Below are 22,091 nucleotides of genomic sequence, written 5' to 3' on the forward strand. Positions count from 1 at the left end.
CCTAACGTAGATCTTCACTGAATCCATTTTCTGACCCAAATTTTTCTACGCTTTTTGTCATTTTCCTTTATTTGTTTTTTTAACTGAATATATATTACAACAGCAGCAGCCACTTGCTGAGACGATATTTTTTTGGAAATGTGTGTACACGTTACTCAAGAAAACGAACTTGCTAGAGTAATTTGCCGCAATTAATTTCAAAACAATTAGACTACAGTGTAGACACGCCGGCAAGTACTTGGTGAAGAAACTTTCGTAAGTTACTTGCAAGTGGACACGAGGCATAACTTCAGTATTATCTATATCGAGAGTAGTGGGGCTTTCACTGAACAACATTATAGATGGTTATAGTAGGGTGAAATTGATTCAATTACTTTATCTCTGTGGGCAGTAAAGCTTTCTATATTACCATATATAATGTTTGATTTCAGCAAAATATTAGGATTTTTGTCCAGTTTCTTCTATTTGAGTTTATGTTTTTAATAGTGGGTACATTATTCACATATTTAATGGTTTTTGAATTATCGCCATTCATTATTAATTCCTGTAGTTGTTTTTTGACATTTAGGTAATATTCCTTTTGTTTATTAGTTTGATCACTAAATAGCCTTATACCTTGTGGAATACTATGTCTATTATTTTTTATGTTCCTAAATTTAATTAATCTATTTTTGTCGGGCACAACTTTCCCGACTATAAATACTGTTATGTTGTCAAGATTAACATTGTGATTTTGTAGTAAATCTTTAACAATTTTGACATCATCTTCTTTCCGCAGCAGTGGGGTGGCTTTCTGTGACTCTCGTACATTAGCTATCATAATATTGGCTTCTCTCTTTTGAGTGATGGTGGTTTCAGTCATCACTTCCGAATGGATCGAAACCAATTTACAGAAGTGCCTGGGATGATCCAATGAGGCATTGACTCAAAGGGATGTCATGCCCAACAAACTATTCCTAGTGAGCATACAAAGCCTTTGGCACACGCGAAAGAATTGGCACGAAAAACTGTGTCTCAACCACTGTTCCACGCGAGTCACGTGTAACGCTAGTCGCGTCACCTCGTGTGCGGGCGCCAGCTTGCTTTGTTCTATTGATGCCCTCTACATTTTTTGTTGAATACATTTTTCTGTAAAATGCATAGTTTTCGAGAAAAATGCATTTCAAAATATTTTTGAGTTTTTTCAAAAACCGTCACAGGTAGCAGGTGGCCATCGCTATAGGTAAGCTTTCTTTCATCATTCTCTAACGACTCACAAGTTTCATCGATCGGGTCATTTTTCAGACATTATAACTTTTTTTTTCGGCAGATTGACTGTAGTGGTTTTCGTGGGTTACAAAAGATCGCGCTGTGATGCGTTACCCCACACGCTTTCAATTTGCGCCTAGCTATACAGTTTACCAGCGAACGACGGCTCTTCTAAAGGCGCGTACACATCTGGCGAACACATGTGGCCGAAGCCTTTCGACCGAACGCCTTCGGTAAGTGTGTACGCCCCAACAAACGCTAATCAACGCATGCGTTTGCCTTCGCGAGAGTTCGCTCGTCGGGCGGTACATCAAAAGAAAATTGAAGAACGAATTCTTTCGTCTGGGTTTAGTGTGTACGCTTCTCATACAAGTGTCGAACGTCGTCGCGATTTTGCTTTCATTTCTATTGTGCGATAATGGAGTGGACTAATTCTGCTTGTTTAAAATTGATTAATTTATATCGAGAGCGGGAAGTTTTATGGAATCCAGTGCATAATGATTACAAAAATAAAATAAAGAAACTTGATGCCTGGAACGACATCAGCAAAATTATGAAAGGCGATACAGGGGAGTTAAAAAGAAAATGGAATCATTATTAACGTCATTTCGACGTGAGAGACAATAACAAGACAACTCTTTTAAAACTGGCTCAGGACAGGCCCGGATTACCCATAAGGCCAACCTAGGCCATGGCCTAGGGCGCAAGCTTGCGGGGGGCGCAGGGGTGAATGACTCACGATCACGGTGAATGACTCACGATCACGTGTCACTGCTATCCCATCCCGCCGAACCCACGCCCTCTGTGACCTCTGCGAACAGTAGTCAGTAACAAGCTATCAAGTGCGTGTGGTGTGAGGTTAGGTTATCGTTTGGTGATTTTGTTGTGCATTACGCATTACAATTACGAAGTATCCTTCTTGTTGGATTCTACCCATTTCTAAACGGCTAAGGTAAGTTTTTAAAACAATTCATAAAATACCTAATTTTTTATTTTATAATATTTTATTAAAATTTATAATATTATATAGTATAATACTATTAAGTCATAATTATAAAATATAATAGCTATATAATATATAACTTTTATAATTATAACTATTACATTTATATAATATATAATATTTATAATTATAATAGTCATAAAATCAGTCTTTGACGAATTTATCAAATTTGTGCCTCAGTTTTGCCATTTGCTAAATAAAAAATAATACTGTACTGTGCGACTGTGCGTTTATTATGTATGAGTTAGGTAGTCGGTCAGTTTGGACAGGACGAAGCACGAAGCCAAATAGATTACAGTAGTATATGATGAAAATATGAATACATTACATTTAAAGTCAAATCAGTTCCAATTCCTTGTTATATGTGGTACTAATAATATCGTGGTTTTTATGCAGGTATTAAAATGAGCCAACCAAAAAAACGCCTATCTGGGGCTGAATTCAGAAAAAGAGCTAAATTGAAAACAGAAGAGAGCAAGAAGTTCTCTGGGACAATGAAAAATTGGCTGTCTAAAGAACAAGATAAGACCCAAACCAAAAAAGATGACGGTTTATTTTTGGACACCAGTACTCCTAGTAGTACTAGTACCTCTGTTCACCTGCAGTCTTTTACTTCAGGAACAGAAACGGAACCGCCGGAACCGGACACAAGATCTTTAGCATTTGAATCCGAACCACAGAGAGACCCCGACCCTGAGAGCCCTTCAAATAGCATTGATAAGCCAACACCACTAGAACATGAACCTGAACTTGAACCATTTTGTTTTGATCCCGATCCAGCAAACTGGGTTGTAAATAATGAACTACGTGATTACGTGTCTCAACATGGAATAATTCAAAATAAAGAAGGAAATTTCTCAAAGGCAAAGAAGGAATATGGCAACCGTTTTTGGAGTTTTTCAAGTGCACATTTTTATAGACATTCAGCAAATGGGGAAAAACAAAATAGAGCATGGCTCGTCTACTCTGAAAGCAAATGTGCAGTTTTTTGTGGCCCTTGCCGTCTTTTCCATTCAGAATCTCAGTTGGAATCATCTTTTGTGAAAAATGGCTTTAGTGACTGGAAAAATGTTACAGCAAGGCTAAAAGAGCACGAAAACTCAGTTTCACACAAAAACAATACAATCACTTCAAAAGACAGAGGGGAGAAACTAGGAAAGGTTGATTCCCAATTGACTGAAATGATTGATCAAGAAATGAATTCCTGGCAAATGCTACTACAAAGAGTTGTTGTGGTCATAAAAGCTCTAGCTTCACGAGGATTGCCATTTAGGGGGTCAACAGAGTTATTTGGTTCCAACTCGAATGGAAACTACATGATGTTACTAGAAGTCCTTGCTGAATTTGATCCCTTTTTGCGTGAACATATCAGAAAGTATGGAAACCCTGGTATAGGACATATTTCCTATCTTTCATCCACTATTTGTGATGAGTATATTGAGCTCCTTGGCAAGAAAGTTACAGACTATATATTAGAGGAGGCATCATATATCTCGTGTGCAGGACACTCTCTAAACCTAGTTGGGACTCACGCCGTAGATTCTTGTATTGAGGCAGTGTCACTATTTACTCTGCTTCAAGAGCTGTATAATTTTTTTTCTAGCTCTACACATAGATGGGCGGTGTTAAATAATTGCAAAAACACAACACTAACAACCAAAAGCCTTTCCACAACAAGATGGTCTGCTAGACATGACGCTTTAAGAGCCTTACAAGAAGAATGGCCTGCAATTATCAGAGCTCTAGAAATATTGGAAAGTGACACAGATCAGAAGGCTAACACTCGAGCAGAAGCTAAAGGCCTACTAAGCAGATTGAACCGCTTGGAAACAGCTATAATTGTCAAGTTATGGGGTACTATTTTTTTCAGGCTCAATAAGGTTAACAAATATGTGCAAAATGAAGACACTGATGCACTGGCCGTAACAGAAGTTTTCAACTCACTGATATCCTTCTTTGAAGAGCTCAGAAATCAGTTTGACATTTATGAAAACAAAGCACTTGATGTTAGTGAAACCAAAATTTATGAGTATGATAACAGACGTAACAAAACAAGAAAACTTCAAGATGATGAGACTCGAGATGGCGAAGTTTCTTTTACTACTGGAAGAGACAGCTTTAGAGTTAACACATTTATTCCGATAATTGATAAAGTTAAACAAGAACTTACAGCAAGAATGCATGCCTATGAGGAATTTGTTACAAGGTTCGTTGCAATAATCAAACTCTCAGATCTCACGACAGAAGAAATTGAAGTTGTGGTTAACAAACTTCTCAGTGTATTTGAAAATGATTTAGAGCCGGCAATCTTTGATGAACTTGTCCACCTGAGGTCGCACATGTCAACAAACAAAATAGAAAATAAAAATAAAAAGCCGTTGTCTTTGTACAAGTGGATCATAGGAAACAAATTGGAAGATATCTATCCAAATGTCGAAATTTTGCTAAGAATGTTTATTTGTACTCCAGTAACAAACGCATCGGCCGAGAGGTAAGTCAAATAATAACAAACCGTTTACTTTGTATTATAATTTCAATGCTCTAGATTTTAATCCAAACTAAAATAACGTAAACAAATATTAAACAAAGTCTACTTTGTACTTTGTCAGCTTCTTGGGATCACACACAGTTTTCAATGGGAAAGTAAGATTCCACAAATTACTCTAACTTTCTAATATACTACATTTTTTATGAATCTTTAATCACTTCATAAAATTGAATAGTCTACTTTTTTATTACTTTGTTTTCTGTATAATTTTTTTTATAAGTGTCACAATTTAATTGTATTTTTAGGTCATTTTCCTGCTTAAAAAGGATCAAGGAATACCATAGGTCAAACATGACCCAAACAAAGCTCAACTCTCTCGCTCTCCTCAATATTGAAAATGATGTAACCAAAACATTAGATTTCACCAACACCATCCAATCGTTTGCCTGGTCCAAAGCCAGGAAGAGGAAATTTTAAAACGATGTTAAAAGTCATTTCGTTAGTAAATACCGTGTTGTGTTAATAAATGTTTGTGTTAATTAAGTAGTGTAGTGTGTTTTATTTTTCAACATAACCTTTTCTGTATTTCCTTTTAACACATTTTGGAATTTCGCTGTTATTGACTGATTGATTTAAATTATTTTCTTGAAAATGAATGTGTAAGATCACTGATAATCTAAATAATAACCGAGATATTGTAATCTCTCACACAATTTTTTTAGTTTTGCCGGAAAGGAAGGGCGCACCATTTAATATGCCGAAAATGCCATCCCCCCCCCCCCCGAACGTCTGCTGGGAGGGGGCGTAATGCAGATCTCTGGCCTAGGGCGTAAATAGTTGCTAATCCGGTCCTGGCTCAGGAACCGACACAATTTTTAAATCTAGCTGGTTCGCTTTCAAAGATATGCTTTTCTTGATGGATAAGTTTATACCAAAAGAAACTAAAAACACTGAGGTAAGTCAAAATATTTATTCTTTTATGAAATGAAATATTCCTACATATGCAAATATTATGACGTATTGTATACAGTACGACCGAAAAAAATCTCCCTTTTCTTCGTTTGAACATAAATGAGATATAAACTTGAAAAAATGAGAATTTAACTCCATACTTAGGTATTATTGGAAAAAAAATAGGGAGGGCATTTTTAAGACCGCAGTGTCTAGGCAGTAATAAGATGGAAGTTTATTATTATTCGTCGAATAATATTTATGCATGTGTATTCTGCCAACTCACGCAACCTTCGCACATAAAATATGAAGCAAATTTATTTCCAATTGCTTCACAATTTACCGAACTTTTTGGTCCTATCTTAAGTATTGGAAGAAAGGACTCTGCATTTCTATTTTCGTTTCCCTGCCTCCAGAGTCCAGGAATGATCTTTCCATCTTTTTCCTCATCAAATGTCCCTGGTGGTGTGTAATTCTTGCGGGAATGTTTACTCTTTCGTAAGAAGTTGTGTAAATAGACGCATGCTAAAACTACCAAAGTTGCTTTTTCAGGTGATAGTAGCATCACTTTTCTCAAAACTCTAAAAACAGCTGACATGATGCCGAAAACATTTTCAACAATACGCCTTGCTCTACTGAGTCTATAGTTAAAAATTCTTAGAACCTTTTTTCTGTTCTACTGGATACCCTTTCATTAAATGCTCACTAAGGCTAAAAGCATCATCTCCTACAAATACATAAGGAACTTTCACATCTCCATTAGGTAGAATGTCATCAGGTGGTAGATGAAGCTCATAGTTTTGAAGTTTTTTCCAGAACATGGAGTTTTTTAGTACACCTCCATCAGAAATCCTGCCTTGGCAGCCAACATCAGCAAACAAAAAGCAATAGTTTGGATCAGCAACTCCCAACAAAACTATACTAAAATTTGATTTATAATTAAAATAGTCACTGCCACTGTGTATTGGGGCCTGTAGTATGCAGTGTCTACCATCTATGGCACCAAGGCAGTGAGGAAAATTCCATTGAGCTTCATAATTTTCCGCAATATATCGCCATTCTTCTTCAGTTGTAGGCATCTAAAAATAAAAACAAAAACAATAGTGTAAAAAATTCTAAAACCAAAAACTTTCCAGGAGATGGTTCGACCAAGGAGTCAACATCCAGTAGAAGAGGAGGAGAAGGAAGAAACGGAAGAGGAAGAAGATACTGTTAGTAACGCAAATAATAATGACACACAAGAAACAGAAGTACCAGAACGAACAACGCTCAAAAAAAAATCAGATTTTAAATCTCCCAAGAAAGTCAAACGAGTACTACCTGTGTCTTCTGGGGAACGTGGGACAAGCAGTGGGACAGCTACCTCTAGAGGGCAGGAAGCATATCAAATATTACAAGAAACTATTGCAAGTAGAAAACCGAGAGACGATAGCACAATTTTTGGAGAGCATGTGGCGGCGAAGCATAGAAAATACAGCGTTCATACACAAAGCGAGGTGGAACATCTAATTTGAGATATTCTGTATAAGGCGGATAAAGGTCTTTATGAGCATCACGTGTCCTCAATCAGTTCCATTGGTCATAAACAATATTATTTCCTTCAACCCAATCAACAAACTTATACGAGTATCACGCCTAGCACAACACCCAATCCATATAATCAATATTCTTCAGACACTCAAAGCACCAGTACTCCTTTCGCATCAGCTTCAGCATCAATTGGCCCATTTTCTCCTGAAAATGAGTCCGTTTTTCTGGCGAGCCCATCAAACCTGACGCTGCAGCAAACAGATAATTCGCAGACGTCCATTACACGCTTTATAAATTCATTTACAGATAGTACTTAGGGCACTTTTTGATGTTTTTTATGTAAACTCGAGACGTTTCCAATAAATACTTAAAGCATTTTAGATAACTATTTCACTTACTTTTACATATTCTTTAAGAGCCTCAATTATAGCAGAGCAAACTTCTGGTATTATTCTTGAAATGAGTTACTTTGAAATTTTAAAGGTATACATCAAACTTGTATATGAGTCACCAGTAGCTAAATATCGCATGGTTACCATTAACCTTTCTGCCGGCGGTATCGCTTCTCTGAACTTTGTATCTTCTTTCGAGATTTTTGGACCGATTTCATGTAATAACCATTCAAAATCAGTTAAATTCATTCTACAAAAATTTTGAAACATTCCGTATTCCATTTCAGCTTTTAGATCATTAATTAAGTCTATTCCTCTGTACCGACTTCTGCTCTTGAACAATGATGTTGTCCACCAGCGCCGTTTTCGTCGTTTTTTGGGGGGTTCTTCCGCTGCTTCGGCCTCCGCCTCACTAATAATAATATACATCGCACTTGCTATAATGATATCCTCATCAGACGTCATTCTTATAACTTACATCAAACAAATAACTTTCGCGCCACGAATCGCCAACAATACCTGCGAAACTGAACGAATGACTGCAAATGAATTCGTTCGCCGTAATGTGGACGGCAGAGCAAATTTTCCGTCGAACGCCGGAATTATCGAATGAATTCGGTCGAAAGGCTTCGGCCACATGTGTTCGCCAGATGTGTACGCGCCTTAAGGGGGAGCAGCTGCCCCTCCCTGCCCATACATCGCTAGGCCAATGGCTCACGAAGCTCTCTGCTGAAAGTTTTGAACTGTACTAGGGCTGGTACTAAGAGAGGCTGTTGGATTAAGAGACAAGTTTTCTCACGGAACTTCGAGATGCATCTCGCTCGTCTCGCTATTGATTTTTAACGGCCACTAGCATTGTTATCCTATCAAGGTAATGCTGTTTGATATTCGTCGCAATGCGGACTTGAAAGATCTGTTGGCCGCCCTGTAATCCATCACACCTTGGATACGAGACGCGTGTTTTCTCGCCAGTTTGATCTCAGGCTATATTTTGTGTACTCGCCTGGTCGAGATTCCGTCCTTCCGAATGGGAAAGTAGTGTTAATTTGACAGATGTCAGCCTTCTCTGTAAGAGAAACTATCGCTTGTAAATTATCTACCCTTTGAACTGTTGATTCTCTATTATAATTGACGGTCTGAACTGTCGATTTTCAATACTCGACAGTTTGAATTGCCGATTATAGATAATCGACAGTTTGAACAGTCGATTACCGCTAATCGGCAATTTGAACTCTCGATTATAGCTGGTCGATAGTTTGAACTCTCGTTATAAAATCAAAATTTTCTGTGGCACTTCGACACCTGCTTCGATCAAAACAGAATCAAACAAAATTTTTAGTTCTCACTTTTGTGTTGTATTTCAAATATTTGCTTGAGTTTTATGTATCTTTTGCAAAACATAAACTTGATGGAATATTTAATATTTGGCTCTTGGTCGTCATCAGTGTCATCTTCGGTGACAGTATCGTTGATATAATAATGTCTTCTTCAACGCTAGTCATTCTTGAATATTTTTAACAATTATTTCAGATTCTTATATAATTTAGAGAATTATAAATTACAGATCTGTTGTAAAAAAACTTTTAATGACAAATAATGGAATCGAGCGTTCGTTAAATATATATCGCTACATTGACTCTATGCTATCAAATCTGCATCTCCTCGCACGACTATATACAGATTTTTTTAAATCGAACACATCTATTGTTATATAAAAATTATAATATAACTTTTTTTGAAGGAAGAAAAATATTGAATAGAATAATTGAAATATTGTACAGAAATTTGCTTATAAAACATCGTTTACTTATGCTAGCTCTTCAGATCCACCAAGTTCATCCAGGCGTTAAATGAGTCCTTGCTGTGTTCCCCTCATTCAATTCAATTCCACCTCCAATGACTATACTAAACTAGAGCCATTTTCAGAACCAATTACAGTTACCATGGATACAATTCCTTCAAGTTTGATTGATAAACAGTTTCATTTTGCATTTCATTACAATGGCTGAAAGAATAATACCATCCCCCAATACATTAGTAAAGTATGATAATCCGGTATTGGTAACAAAGCATGGAAAAGCTGGACCTTCCGGAGTGAATATATTTTTGAATTCATATCGTGCTTCATGTAACAAAAACAATTTTAGGATGACAGTGCCTCCAAAAAGACTCCCCTAACTGCCGATGTGAAAAGAGAGACTGAAGAAATTCTTAATACCATTTTGCCACCTAAAGAATGGGAGGAAGATGGACAGATGTGGCGGCAGCAGGTATCCACAACTCCAGCGACTAGACTTGATGTTGTAAATTTGCAGGAACAGCTGGATATGAGGCTACAACAAAGGCAGGTTAGTTTCTGAGTATATTGAGATTTGTACAAATTTGTAATTCACAGAAAGATAGAAGAATAATATGAATTGAAAAGTAGGTATGAGCCGCATTTTCAAAGTTAATGTTGGTAAAATCTGAGAAGCCAGTAACAAGTCGAGTATCGCAAGGTTCCACTTGCGAAGTAGCAAATACTTCAACGTTGATGATTTCAAACTTTATACAAATCGTGAAATCAATCATGAGAAGCTTCAGACACATATCGTTGACCACTGAAAGGTTCGTGGTATTAGATACACTGTTATTTCTATTATTAGGAGTCAAATAACTTCAGATTTCTCGTGGTTCTAAGACATCCTTCAAACAAGTAATGTACTAATTCACCATTTATTTTTATAATCTGGAAAACGCATACAGGAAAATCCAAGTTCACTGGATAATTAGATCTATCTGGAAAATGAAATGATATATAGATCTGAAAATTTGGTAATTGCCAATAATGGATGCGGTCTGTAATTATAAAATATTTTTGAGGAATGCAATATTGCTAGTTGCTACTATGTTGGATATTATATTTTTTCATTTCCATATCTGAAAAAGTGAAGACCACAGAACACACGCTGTGTTCAGACATTATTTCTTCAACACAATGTGAGTTAACATATAATTCACCAATTTCGTTGTTTCACGAATCTCCAAATTGCAAATTGAGCAATAAATACTTATGACAAATGTGACAAGAAAAAATTCTTTCACATTTTACAGTACTTTAATTTTTGCATATTAGAGATGTTTCAAAATTGGCGATAATATGAATAATTACTGCAAGTAGAGTATTCTTAGTTTGTTTTATTTATATGGTAACAACAACAAAAATATCAGCAGAATTCTCACAGAATATATACTGTTTTAAAAACTGTTTTTCAAAATATGTTTTTCCGTTAACCAGCTGACGCATCCCTATGAACTACAATCCTCAGAAATCGAAATTTGTGTGAGCTAAGGATTAACGAGGTCTTACGTTTTAACGTGTGCTTCCTAACACGGGTTGAACGATAGCAAGTGAAAATCGATCGTTCAGACTAGGGCTTGAACTACCGACCAACACCGATTTCTGTGTTTTTGGGCATATTTTATTTTTCCTCTTGGACTGGAATAAACACACGTCATTTCCTTAACTGTATTTGTCGCTTTCGTGTCTAATCGAATCTTCATCCGTTTACTGGCTATCTGTAGACCTGTTCCGGGAATCCATGGATTTTTTCTAGTCACTTCCTTGTTTTTTCGATGAACTCGGTATTCGTTTTCTAGGTATCACCATTTGATGTCAAACTGGCGGTAGTTTCGTTTCGATTCCAGTTATCAACATATATGGAGAAGAGCCTGTTGCTTCGTGGACTGTGCTCCTATATTCCAGAAGGAATATCGGTACCAGTGTATCCCAATATTTCTGGGTTTCTGAAACTAACGTGTACAGGTACTGGCGGATTGTTTTATTATGCCATTCTACCATTTTCGGTCTGATTGTGAAGTGAAGCCTTCTTGATTCCTAATTCTTGTATTAATTCCTTTTTCGTCCAGTCTTGACTCGAAATTTCGTCCCTGATGAGAATGTAGCTCTCTAAGTACTGCATGTCGGGCAACCACGTGTTGAGGAAGACCCTTGCTACCGTTCTTGCCTCTTCATTTCCATTAGGAACAATCTCATGCTATTTTAAAAAAATAATCCATCAATACTGCCGTTGTCAGTCACAAGGAAAGGTCCAAGTATCTCTACTGCGACTTTTTCTAAGGGGGTTCCCGAAAGATATTTTTCCACTTTAATCCATCAATCCTAGGTAATCGCCTATAGCATACACAGAATCAGGTAGATCCATTCTTCTTCGTCACTTGTACCACTGGAGATGGCCATGGATTTGCTGACTCTTTGAGCATGTTGTAGATTATTTCCCTTATTTCTACCTAACTGGCAAATACATCTTGATACTCAAATGCTTTTACTTTTCGTTCTTCCTCCGTTGTAAGTTGTACAGATTTTCCCAGCATCATTTCGAATACTTTCGGGTCCATTTCTTTTTGTTTACACATTTCTCTTCTATGAATTTTTTTGATGTTGGTGACTCTAGTCACAGAGAGTAATTTTTTTCAGTAGAACTTCGCTGTCATTGATTTTTTCAAATATGACGGTTGTTTTAAGGGCCCTCTCTTCTTCCTGGCGTTGGTAACCTGCGTCATATTTTCGATGTCATTGGTCTATGGCGCCTGGATCTACGATTTTCATTTTCTTCCTCTTCTTTGAAGACTACGGTATCTCCAATATTTCCTATAAGGCATTTGTAGATGTCCCGGTATCCCACAATTGGAACAGCGTATTTTTTGGGGAGTCCTCTTTCCTCTGTTCAATAACTCAATATAGAGACAGTCTCCTAGGGTTAATTGATTTGTTCTTGTAACGTTACCTCTTCACTGAATGTCACTTTTCTCAGTTTTCTTTTCGCTCTTCTTGAAATATTTTTCTCAGTCCCGAAATCTAAACCAGTTTATAAAACGCAATTATTGTGAGGCGTCTGCCAATTCTCATGAATTGCTGCAATCTCAACGTCGATGAAGGTCTGCGGAGTGCAGAACAAATTGGAGTAATTTGTTCCACGAATTCCTTTGGGAATTTCGGGTAGATCATATTCCTGTGAAGTCTTCTGCGGTTATTGATGTCTAGTCCATGATTGGCTCTGGTAGATTTACTTCAAGTATTATTGCCTGTATTAGCCTATCCAGAGCTTCTACGATCCTTTGGCATTTATTATGGCCAGTGCCTGACTTCGCAATGCCAATGCTAGTGCAGTGGATTTTTCGAAGGTTTTCACGGACAGGAATATGTTGAAATTATTCTTCGGGTTTGTTCCGTGTGGTGTATTGTCATTCCCAATAGGAATGAATTTCGTAACGTTTCGACAAAATCACATTTGTCATCATCTGGCGATTATTTGTAAAGTGTTCGCAAGTCGTCTGAACTCAGTAAGAACTCAGATGAGTTCTTACTGTGCGGGTACAATGATGTTAGTACATATATACCGTTCTTGATTACCTGATGAATTTGGTACCTGAATGTTTTGGTACCTCAGTTCTTCTTCTCGATATGACCTCATCTCCCCGTAAAGGTTTGAAATGTTAATCGAAGGTTTTCACGGACAGGACTATGTATGATATATATATATATATATATATATATATATATATATATATATATACATATATGAATATACAACGGATATATTGTAAATTCCTGTATACGCCCTTGAAACTGTTGTTTTCCGCAGACTTTTCTAAAAATGTCACATGAGGTTCCTATAAGAACAAACAACGCTATAGGTCAAAAAATGTCTAACGATAGCGACTTCTCATCCCCTTTCCCCCCACTTATTAGGTACCACCTTTGCATATACCTCCCGAAGGAATTCAATATACCTATTTGACTACCCTGTCGTAGTCAAATATATTGTCCGCTATTTAACATGAAGATATATATACTACAGCATTTAACATGCACTTTTGGCGATTTCAAATATATATGGTACAATTGAAAGAGTCAATGGATGAAGGAATAATGCAATATTTTTACGTTTTTGTAGTTATAACCGAAGAAAAAGTATGCATGTATAGGTGTTCTAAGAGATTTTGAAGAGGATTCGCATTACCTACTGTTTACGGCAAGTAATAATAAATGATAACATAAATCCCTCAACAGTTTTTTCATTCTGAAAAAGAAAATGTGGCGTCCCTATATATGAAATAACTTCAATTCAGAAGCCTATTGAAGACGTATTTTAGTAGACGGTTCTAATTTTTTTAAGATATTTTAAATAATATCTTTTTAATGAAAAAAATCATCTTTGATCGTCTAAACCTAACGAGATGCAGAATGGATATATTCCTTTCATTTGTACCGATTGTGAAACTCCCTTTTCGGGAGTTTTCACAATCGGAAAAAAATGAAAATCCCCAAGAAAAACAATTCTGATTTCCTAAATAATAATTCTCTTGTTCAATAAACGTAAATATGATTTTATGCTAGTTTTTTATTTCATTTTGCTAGGCAAGGGAAACTGGAATTTGTCCAGTAAGAAGAGAACTGTACACGCAATGTTTTGATGAAATAATTCGTCAGGTTACTATCAATTGTGCTGAGAGGGGTTTATTACTTCTTAGGGTAAGAGATGAAATGAGGATGACTATTGAGGCTTATCAAGCATTGTACTGCAGTAGTGTTGCATTTGGTAAGTAAATTTAAAATATTATTATTATTATTATTATTATACAGATCTTGTAGGAATTTCTTTCTATTGGCAGTTCTGAGAGCGTAGGAGATTTCTTAAATGCTAATACAGTATTCGAAATACTCACCATGTGTTCATATTTTCCATTCTTATGATTTTATATTTTATCAATTGAGATCTGTTCTGCTTAGGTATTGGCGTGTTTATAATAATATATCGCATATACCTATGCTCCTATTAGGTATGTTTGCAGTTTCACATATGGAAAATCACACTACCTACTTCTTAGACGCTAGAAATGAGTTATTTATAGGACAATGACTTTTACTTAGCCGGTTGGTCAGTCGTACGCCATTGGCGGAGGGGTAACGACCAAGGCGCTGAGTGACATGTAGATACCCCTCTTCCCGTTATTCCGTCCTGGATAACTCATCTGCTTGATTCTTGTTCAACCATGTGGGAGAATCATTTCCATTATTCAAGGGGGTCTTTCGATGTTAACTACTGGTGGTTTGATCTTGATGTTAGCTGGATACGATAGACCAATTCGTTAAACTTCTTGTTTACAAAGTACGGGCTTTGCCATCTTCTCTATAATTTCGGGCAGATTCCCTTCAACCTCTATGGTTGAAATAACCACGCGGCATCTTCTTGGTGATACTTTGTATTCCACACAGCATCTCTATGGTTGTACTCGCTTTCTAATCTAACCGCAATTGCGGCAGTCATCTTTAGTGGCGTAGTCTATCACCTTTTTCAGATAATATTATTTATGGTGATCTATATTCGACGCCTAAGAGAGAATTTCAAAAAAAAGGCAACAAATTGCAGTCAATATTATTGGGAGAGCAGCGGTCGTGTTTTGTTTTATTTTTTATGGATGGGGCGCCACTTCATTTTAATTCACTAAAATCAAAAAATAAAAATATTCCTGAGTCGATAATGAATCTAATCGTCGTTTCAGACTAAGATCTCAAAAATATATGATAGCTAGAAAGCATTTATAGTTTTCTTTATAAAAAAGTTTATTATCCGGTAACATAACAAATGAAATTACAACACTGCTGCAGCTGCACTAGGATCTTACAAAAGAAACTATAAAGAAACTATTTCTTATAAAGAAACTATTCATATGACTTTCATCATGGCTACACAAAATGATTTTTAAAACTTTATGCATGTATATATATTTCAAAAGGGAAAAAACAAGGTATCAGGTTGGTCTCCAAAAATAAGTTATCTTTGTAAGGGAAATCAACTCTGACTTATTCGAGAAGTATATGTTAAACTTTCTCAAAAACTGGTCGGCAGCAAAAGACGGTATTTGGAGATCCATAAGGACTCCAAACCAGATAAAACGTTCGTGACGGTTGGATAACTCACGCTCCTTGGAAAATCCAAGGGCTGAAAATTAATAGTGATTATGGAAAATTCATTTATTTCTTCTTTAGACTACACCAACTATGCAATGAGATTCAGAATTATCAAGAAAATGAAATAGACGATGTTTACTAGATTGGAACTCTAAAATTGTATACATGTATCTCATGATTTCCACAAATAAATGATACATTTCTTAACAAGTATTTTTGATGATTGATAAAGTCAAATTTTCTCTTTACAACTTTCCTTGACGTATCAACTAAGTTTCAGTTGATACGTCAGGAAGAGTACCTGATTCGACCACGCTACCGAAAATGACTACCGCAGTTGCAGTTGAAACATTTGGAGATTTTAACCAAAGAAGACCACGGCAAACCCGAAAACCAACCAAAACATTGACGCCAGCCGGGAAAGCCTATATTCCTATACTTGTTCTTTCAGTTCTTGTCCTCTCAGTTTGAGTTCATCTTCTTTCGATTCTTTTTTTACTATTACTTGATTTCCTTGTGACATATCACCCACATAAAGATATTTGATTTCTCTCAGCCCCAGTTGTCTCGGAATTTTTTGCATTGCCGTCCCAAGTTAATTCACACCCACAAGTAGGGCTTTCAGAACCGCTTGACTCTCTGATATAATCTATTCAAAATACTTTTTGCACACAAAAATACTGTCTCCTGAGGTGTGTTTCGCTAACTAAATTAGCATCATCAGAAGAATGCGTACATTAGATGATCATTTGATATAACTTTCCAAAGTACCCTATTTTGCTGTGGTTTTGGGGAGAACTTTTATTCCGTAACTTTTTGGTTGACTATGTAGTTTGAGTATTTTAAATTTTAAGAGAGTAAAAGTCAAGCTACATTCAAAATTGGGGCTTCAAAATCATACTTTTGGAACGAGTAGAAAAATCTCATTGAGAATATACCTATATGATTTCAGATTTCTCAGAGTATTTACAAGAAGCAGTGATAGAATGCTGATGTCACAGACAGCATTACTCATTGTAATGGGAAAAGTTGGAAGAACTATAAAATTTCAGTCTTGGTTCTACTTTCTGAATCAAATCGAGAAAGTGAATTGACCTCTACACTATACTCGAAATTATTGAAGTTCATCTATTTGGAGTAAAAATATCTTAAATATTCTTAATTGATTAAGCCTGTAATCAATTGTAAAAGTTTTTTATACCCGTTTGTCTCATTTTCAGGAATGAGAAAAGCCCTTCAAGCAGAGCAAGGTAAGTCGGACTTATTTAAAGATGTGGATATCTTGAAGAATGAAAAACGTGACCTAGAGCAGCAGATAACCGAATTGAAACAAAAAGCAGAACAGGCCGATCGTAGAGCAGCTGAGACCAGGCTGGCTGAGGAACGAAAGCATACAGAGGAGATAGCATTTTTGAAAAAGACTAACCAGCAGTTAAAGGTTATTTCATTACCTTCTTGTTGTATTGGAATGATATTGGTGCAGACTATGATTCAAATTAATGTCATTTTATAACTTGATTTTCAAAACTTACTTTATCCCAACATCTTCTGCCACTCAAAAAGATATAAATTGCATTTCATCAGGTCAGACTTCCATTGTCTAATATAAATTGATTTGAAATCCCTGAAAGAATATGTGAAAAATTAAAAAGATTCGCTGAAAAAACAATGTTATTAAGCAAAAAGCTGAAATTACAATGAAATAACATACAAGCAACAACCAAAAAAAAAAACAAAAAAAATGAAACTTCAACACGAACTGAAAAAATTATCAACAAGAAATGAATATTGAAATATTAAAATTAAAATATTTCAAACCAAGTTACTTCACGACGTTTCGATTGGTAATATCCACAATCGTCTTCGGATGATAATTGGACTTATTCCTTCGACATCTGACTATTCACAGGTCATTCGACTGCTTTCACCTATCCCCTCTTTCCTATCTCCGCTTCATCGGGTTTTCAGCGGGAGCTGATCATGGGCTCAAGCTGATATCATCCACAAGGAGGATCACTGAGTTGAAAGAAAATTCAAAGGAGCCGCATATATGTTGCCAACAACACATTTAGCCAAGTTAGCGTAGAGATACGTATCATATGAAAACCTCTAATCAAGCGGAAAATGACCAACTTCCGCCAAACGATCAGCTACCGCTAAAAAAACAATGAGGGATAGGTGAAAGGAATAAGTCCAGTTATCAGCCGAAGACGATTGTGGATACTAACAATCGAAACGTCGTGAAGTAACTTGGTTTGGAATCTTTTAAATTTATATTTCTAATTTTCATTTTTTGTTGATAATTTTTTAATTTTTTCAGCTCGTGTTAATAGTTCAGTTTTTTTTGGATGGTTTTTCGATTGTTGCTTGTATGTTATTTCATTGTAATTTCAGTTTTTTGCTTAATAAAATTGTTTTTTCAGTTAATCTTTTCAATTTTTTACATATTCCTTCAGGTATTTCAAATCAATTTATATTAGACAATGGAAGTCCGTGGTGATGAAATGCACCATGAAACATTGTCAACCACCTTCAAACAAACGAAGATATAAATTTTCAATCATATTCAAATAAATCACATTATTAGTTAAATAGAGGTAATCAAACTAATTTGAAATCTGATAAATATCATTAAATACACACTAATGTCGGCATGTTGGGATAAATAATCTACTTGAGAGGTGGGGTCATGAACAGAGTCATATCCTGGCATATTTAATAAATTTATGTGTTGAACAAGAGATTTTTCCCGAACAAACATTAGTTATCGCTTATAAAACCAGTTTATAAAAAGGATGACCCACACTCCATTGAAAACTACGAAGGAATAAGTCATTTATTTGGCAAGTTATGGTGAGCTTCATGAGTGGAATATAAAAAATCAACTGCTTTAATTTCAAACTGTGAATAGGTTGCTATCTGCAAATCAGCACGGATTCATGAATGGCAGAAGCACTGAAACTGGTTCATATAGTTTTCAAGAGAATATAATAGCTACTTTGGATGGAAATATCCAGGGTCATTTATCGACTTTTCATGTGCCTACATATTCATTGTGTAGAGTGGAAAGCTCCCCAAAAAGTTTAGATAAATGTGTAGATCCTAAACAAAAATACATCTTTTAGATACAAACCAAAGGAACATGTTCATTTTGAATTTGGTTACTTGAATTTTATGTTAGTTGTATTCTTGAAAGGATAATATGTTTTCGCAGATATGAGTTTTTGTCTTTCTGTTTTCGCATTAATGCGTCAATAATATAAAACTTCAATAATAAGGAAAAGTATGACAATTTTGAGAGAATCATCTGTCAAAATAGTGCTGATGAGGAGCTGAGAGTTATTGTTTTGGCCTAATAATCCAATACTTTTTCCAATAAATGTTTGACATGATTCTTAAAATGGGTATACCATTTTACCTATGAACCTTTCAAAAAAAGTAAATACAAAACATCAAGTGAAGCACGCCACAATATATTAATAATACACCAAAATCACTGGTCACAGACATGATTTATAAAAATAATTGTTTTTCGTTCTATTTCGTTAACAAAGACCCTCAATAATAGTTTTTTCGGAATTATTTTTCACGTATATACAGCTATCAGTTACATTTTTCTTATGTATTGATAATTATTTCAATTATAAATGTTTGGTGGTGTGTCTTTCTTATCTACTACATTATTTTCTAATGAGTTTTGTTATTTCATTACTTTGTATTTCTTTGAATATGGAGTAGAAAATGTTTTCTTCTAAAAGTACCTCCCTTTCATAAATTCCACCCCGTTTACTCTGATTAAAGTAACTAGATAAACATCTTTTCATCTGCTTGCACTTGTAACTTTTTAAATCACTTGATTTTATCAACGTCAACGTTTTGAAAGTGTCTTCAGTCTTCAATATGTTGTTATTTATTCAACTTCTCACAAACAAGGTGTATTTTCTGAAACATCCAGTATAACCATTTCATAAAAAAAAAGAAACTTTCCAAGTAATATAGACCCATACAAAGCTATCGATCACATACTTTCTATGTAAAATATTTTTAATATCAATATCCTTTCAGATATCATATTGTTTAGTATTTCTGTGAATGATATCGGTTTCTATTGCATTATTACTTGAGTACAAACTTTTTAATCTTAAGGATATTAAAGATTTCAGTATTTGAATAACTGTACCAGATGGAATTTTTCTTTAAGTTTGTATCTGAAAGAAACTTCTGTGCATGATCTACACATTTTTGTAAATACTTTATTTTGAATTAATTTACTTTCTTTTACACATTTTTTGTATAATATACTAGAAAACCAAAAAGCTTCTTTACCAGATACTAATCTCTCCTAAAATATATGTTATTTTCATACTAATCCAATGACCATTTTTTAATTTTAAGGATATTAAAGATTTCAGTTAAAAACTTTTTACAACGTATTACAATTTTTTTCAGACTCAACTAGAAGGAATTATAGCACCCAAGAAGTAAAGATAAATAAAAATACATAAATAATGTATTCATTTATTAAAAATATAAATACCTATCCAAAGCATATTTTAAATTGTCAATTGCATTTAAAAATCTGCGAAACCCCAATAAAACAATCAATTGTATAAAAATGGAATGGGTATGCACAGAAAGCCTTGGAAATATTTATAGTACATACATGTGACTGATAAAAATACATAAAATATGTAAAACTACAATTGAATACTTTTGTACAATAAAACAATAATTTAGTTACACAAATCAGATAATACATTTTTTTACCCTATATTTAGAATACCTTACACCCTGGTGAAACAACTGTGATGTTATTGGATAAAGAAATTATACATACAATTGGTATTGGTGAATATTTTTGTCTGGTCCTAGTCTTTTAGAAAATATATAAAATTTAATCAAACGCTTTTGTAACAATGAGGTTCAAAATTCAAATTAGTGTTTTCCTTTTTTGGAACGCTTTTTTCGCTTCTTTTTATTATTAACGGATTCTTCTGAAGAGACAAGAATTTGTTCGTGATCTGTAGTAGGAGTTGGCGGTTCGGAGACATTTTCTTCATCTTCTTCATCATCTTCCTTTGAAACAAGACTGTGGGCGGTCAGATCAAGCCTTAAATCTTCCGGTTTTGTTAGTTCTAGAGAAATTATTTTTTCTTGAATTTGTTCCACCTATCAAGGAATTACATTTTATTAATTTTCAATAGATTGCAAAATGTAACAAATTTTGATTTGATGCAAAATTCAATGTTGCAAAATCTATGACTTCAATTAAATTTTTCACAAATTCTAAAAATTATTTATTCGAACTGCAGGTATATACAATAATCGGAACGATTTTCCTGGCTGCTAAAATAGAATAGGTGTCTGTTGTGATTTTTATTTAATACTAGTTTGCTTTATTCCAGTAATATCCTAATGAAATTTAATTGTAAAAGTCAATATAAAATTAGTACAGTACATAACAAATAATTTTTCAACTGTATTTCTTAAAATCATTAATGATAATGATAATGATTTTAAAGGTGTGTCCTCAGGTAACAATATAAATAATGATAGACGCATGAACCATGGAGAATAAAACATTGTATACTATGTGAATTTAGTTTTATTGAAGCGGAAATTATTGCAAACGATTTTCTCAATTTAATTTTGAATTTGTTGAGATTGTTTGCGGTTTCTAGCTAGCATACATTTTCGGAAAATGATATTTTGTGAATCGTGATACAGGATCTGTAGCAGATTGCTATGACTTGTGTAGTAGCTGCGGTTTATATTCTATAGAAAAAAAATATCAATATTTTATCGAATTCATTAATTTTTTAAATAGAAGAGTGATTCAATTGGCCAGGCAATAAATCATCCCCATGGGTAAATTCTGAGAAAGGGATGAATTCGTTCAGAGTAAGTTGAAAAGTCGGGGTAACAATTAAAACTGTTTAACTATGTAATTGTAAGCAGCTTTTTATTGCAAATGTGGCGAGTTAATTCCTGTTTGATACATTAAACCACAATGGCTCTAGGTGACTGTTCCAAATAGTAACCTGGTTACTTCACTCTACTGTTTAAAAACTCCATGTATCATTACAAATCCCACCAGAACTTTTTATTAATACCTAAGTATGAGGATACTCGTGAAGATTAGAGCCAAGTAGAAGAAAATATTACAATATACAATTGTGTAAGTGATCACCAATAGTTTAATAGGGTGTATTATTTCAGAGAAGCAATTTTGAGAAAATGACATACTTGATATATACAAAAAGTATGGGAAGGATAAGCTTATAGGTAGTAAATAGTGAACTGTTCTATGTAGTATTTAGTACAGTTCATCTCATGTTGATATTAACTTAGTTGGTGAATTGTTTGTCAAGAAAAGTGTTTTAGTTCTCCTGTGTGGAAGAGTATTTGTATTGGATTCATTCGGCACCAGAGGTTTCAGTTATACATTTTTTCAAGTTTAGAACCAATTTTATGTTGGGCGACTGAATATTGAATAAAAAAGGC

At 34.8% G+C, this 22,091-nt stretch overlaps 4 protein-coding genes across 10 annotated transcripts in view; 3 read left to right on the plus strand and 1 right to left on the minus strand.

The window, feature by feature from the left end:
* Positions 1-2,460: 2,460 nt before the first annotated feature.
* On the plus strand, positions 2,461-5,285 carry LOC141482975 (zinc finger MYM-type protein 1-like). Its single transcript, XM_074177040.1, has 2 exons — positions 2,461-4,742; positions 5,045-5,285. The coding sequence occupies exons 1-2, from the start codon at positions 2,656-2,658 to the stop codon at positions 5,214-5,216; spliced, it is 2,259 nt and encodes a 752-aa protein (XP_074033141.1). The 5' UTR covers positions 2,461-2,655; the 3' UTR covers positions 5,217-5,285.
* A 311-nt stretch (positions 5,286-5,596) lies between these two features.
* LOC141482977 (uncharacterized) lies at positions 5,597-7,215 on the plus strand. The gene is made up of 2 exons (XM_074177041.1): positions 5,597-5,694; positions 6,827-7,215. The coding sequence occupies exons 1-2, from the start codon at positions 5,644-5,646 to the stop codon at positions 7,202-7,204; spliced, it is 429 nt and encodes a 142-aa protein (XP_074033142.1). The 5' UTR covers positions 5,597-5,643; the 3' UTR covers positions 7,205-7,215.
* Positions 7,216-9,548: 2,333 nt separating this feature from the next.
* Dnali1 (Putative inner dynein arm light chain, axonemal Dnali1) lies at positions 9,549-20,138 on the plus strand. Its single transcript, XM_023165829.2, has 5 exons — positions 9,549-9,706; positions 9,760-9,960; positions 14,034-14,214; positions 16,808-17,025; positions 20,037-20,138. Exons 1-5 carry the CDS (start codon positions 9,614-9,616, stop codon positions 20,070-20,072), a joined length of 729 nt encoding a protein of 242 aa, XP_023021597.1. The 5' UTR covers positions 9,549-9,613; the 3' UTR covers positions 20,073-20,138.
* scrib (scribble planar cell polarity protein) overlaps positions 20,092-22,091 on the minus strand; it is a 313,705-nt gene continuing 311,705 nt past the window's right edge. For 6 of the 7 annotated variants that reach the window (XM_074177044.1, XM_074177046.1, XM_074177048.1 and 3 more), the window contains one exon: positions 20,092-20,756. In XM_074177044.1, coding sequence (XP_074033145.1) covers positions 20,523-20,756 — 234 coding nt within the window. In that variant the 3' untranslated portion in view covers positions 20,092-20,522. The remainder of the gene's footprint in view (positions 20,757-22,091) is intronic. The other variant, XR_012465828.1, reaches the window with a different exon arrangement.

The sequence above is a fragment of the Leptinotarsa decemlineata genome, unplaced genomic scaffold (genome assembly GCF_025532065.1).
Source record: "Leptinotarsa decemlineata unplaced genomic scaffold, Ldec_3_MD MMD2_tig00002159_RagTag_RagTag, whole genome shotgun sequence".
NCBI lineage: Eukaryota > Metazoa > Arthropoda > Insecta > Coleoptera > Chrysomelidae > Leptinotarsa > Leptinotarsa decemlineata.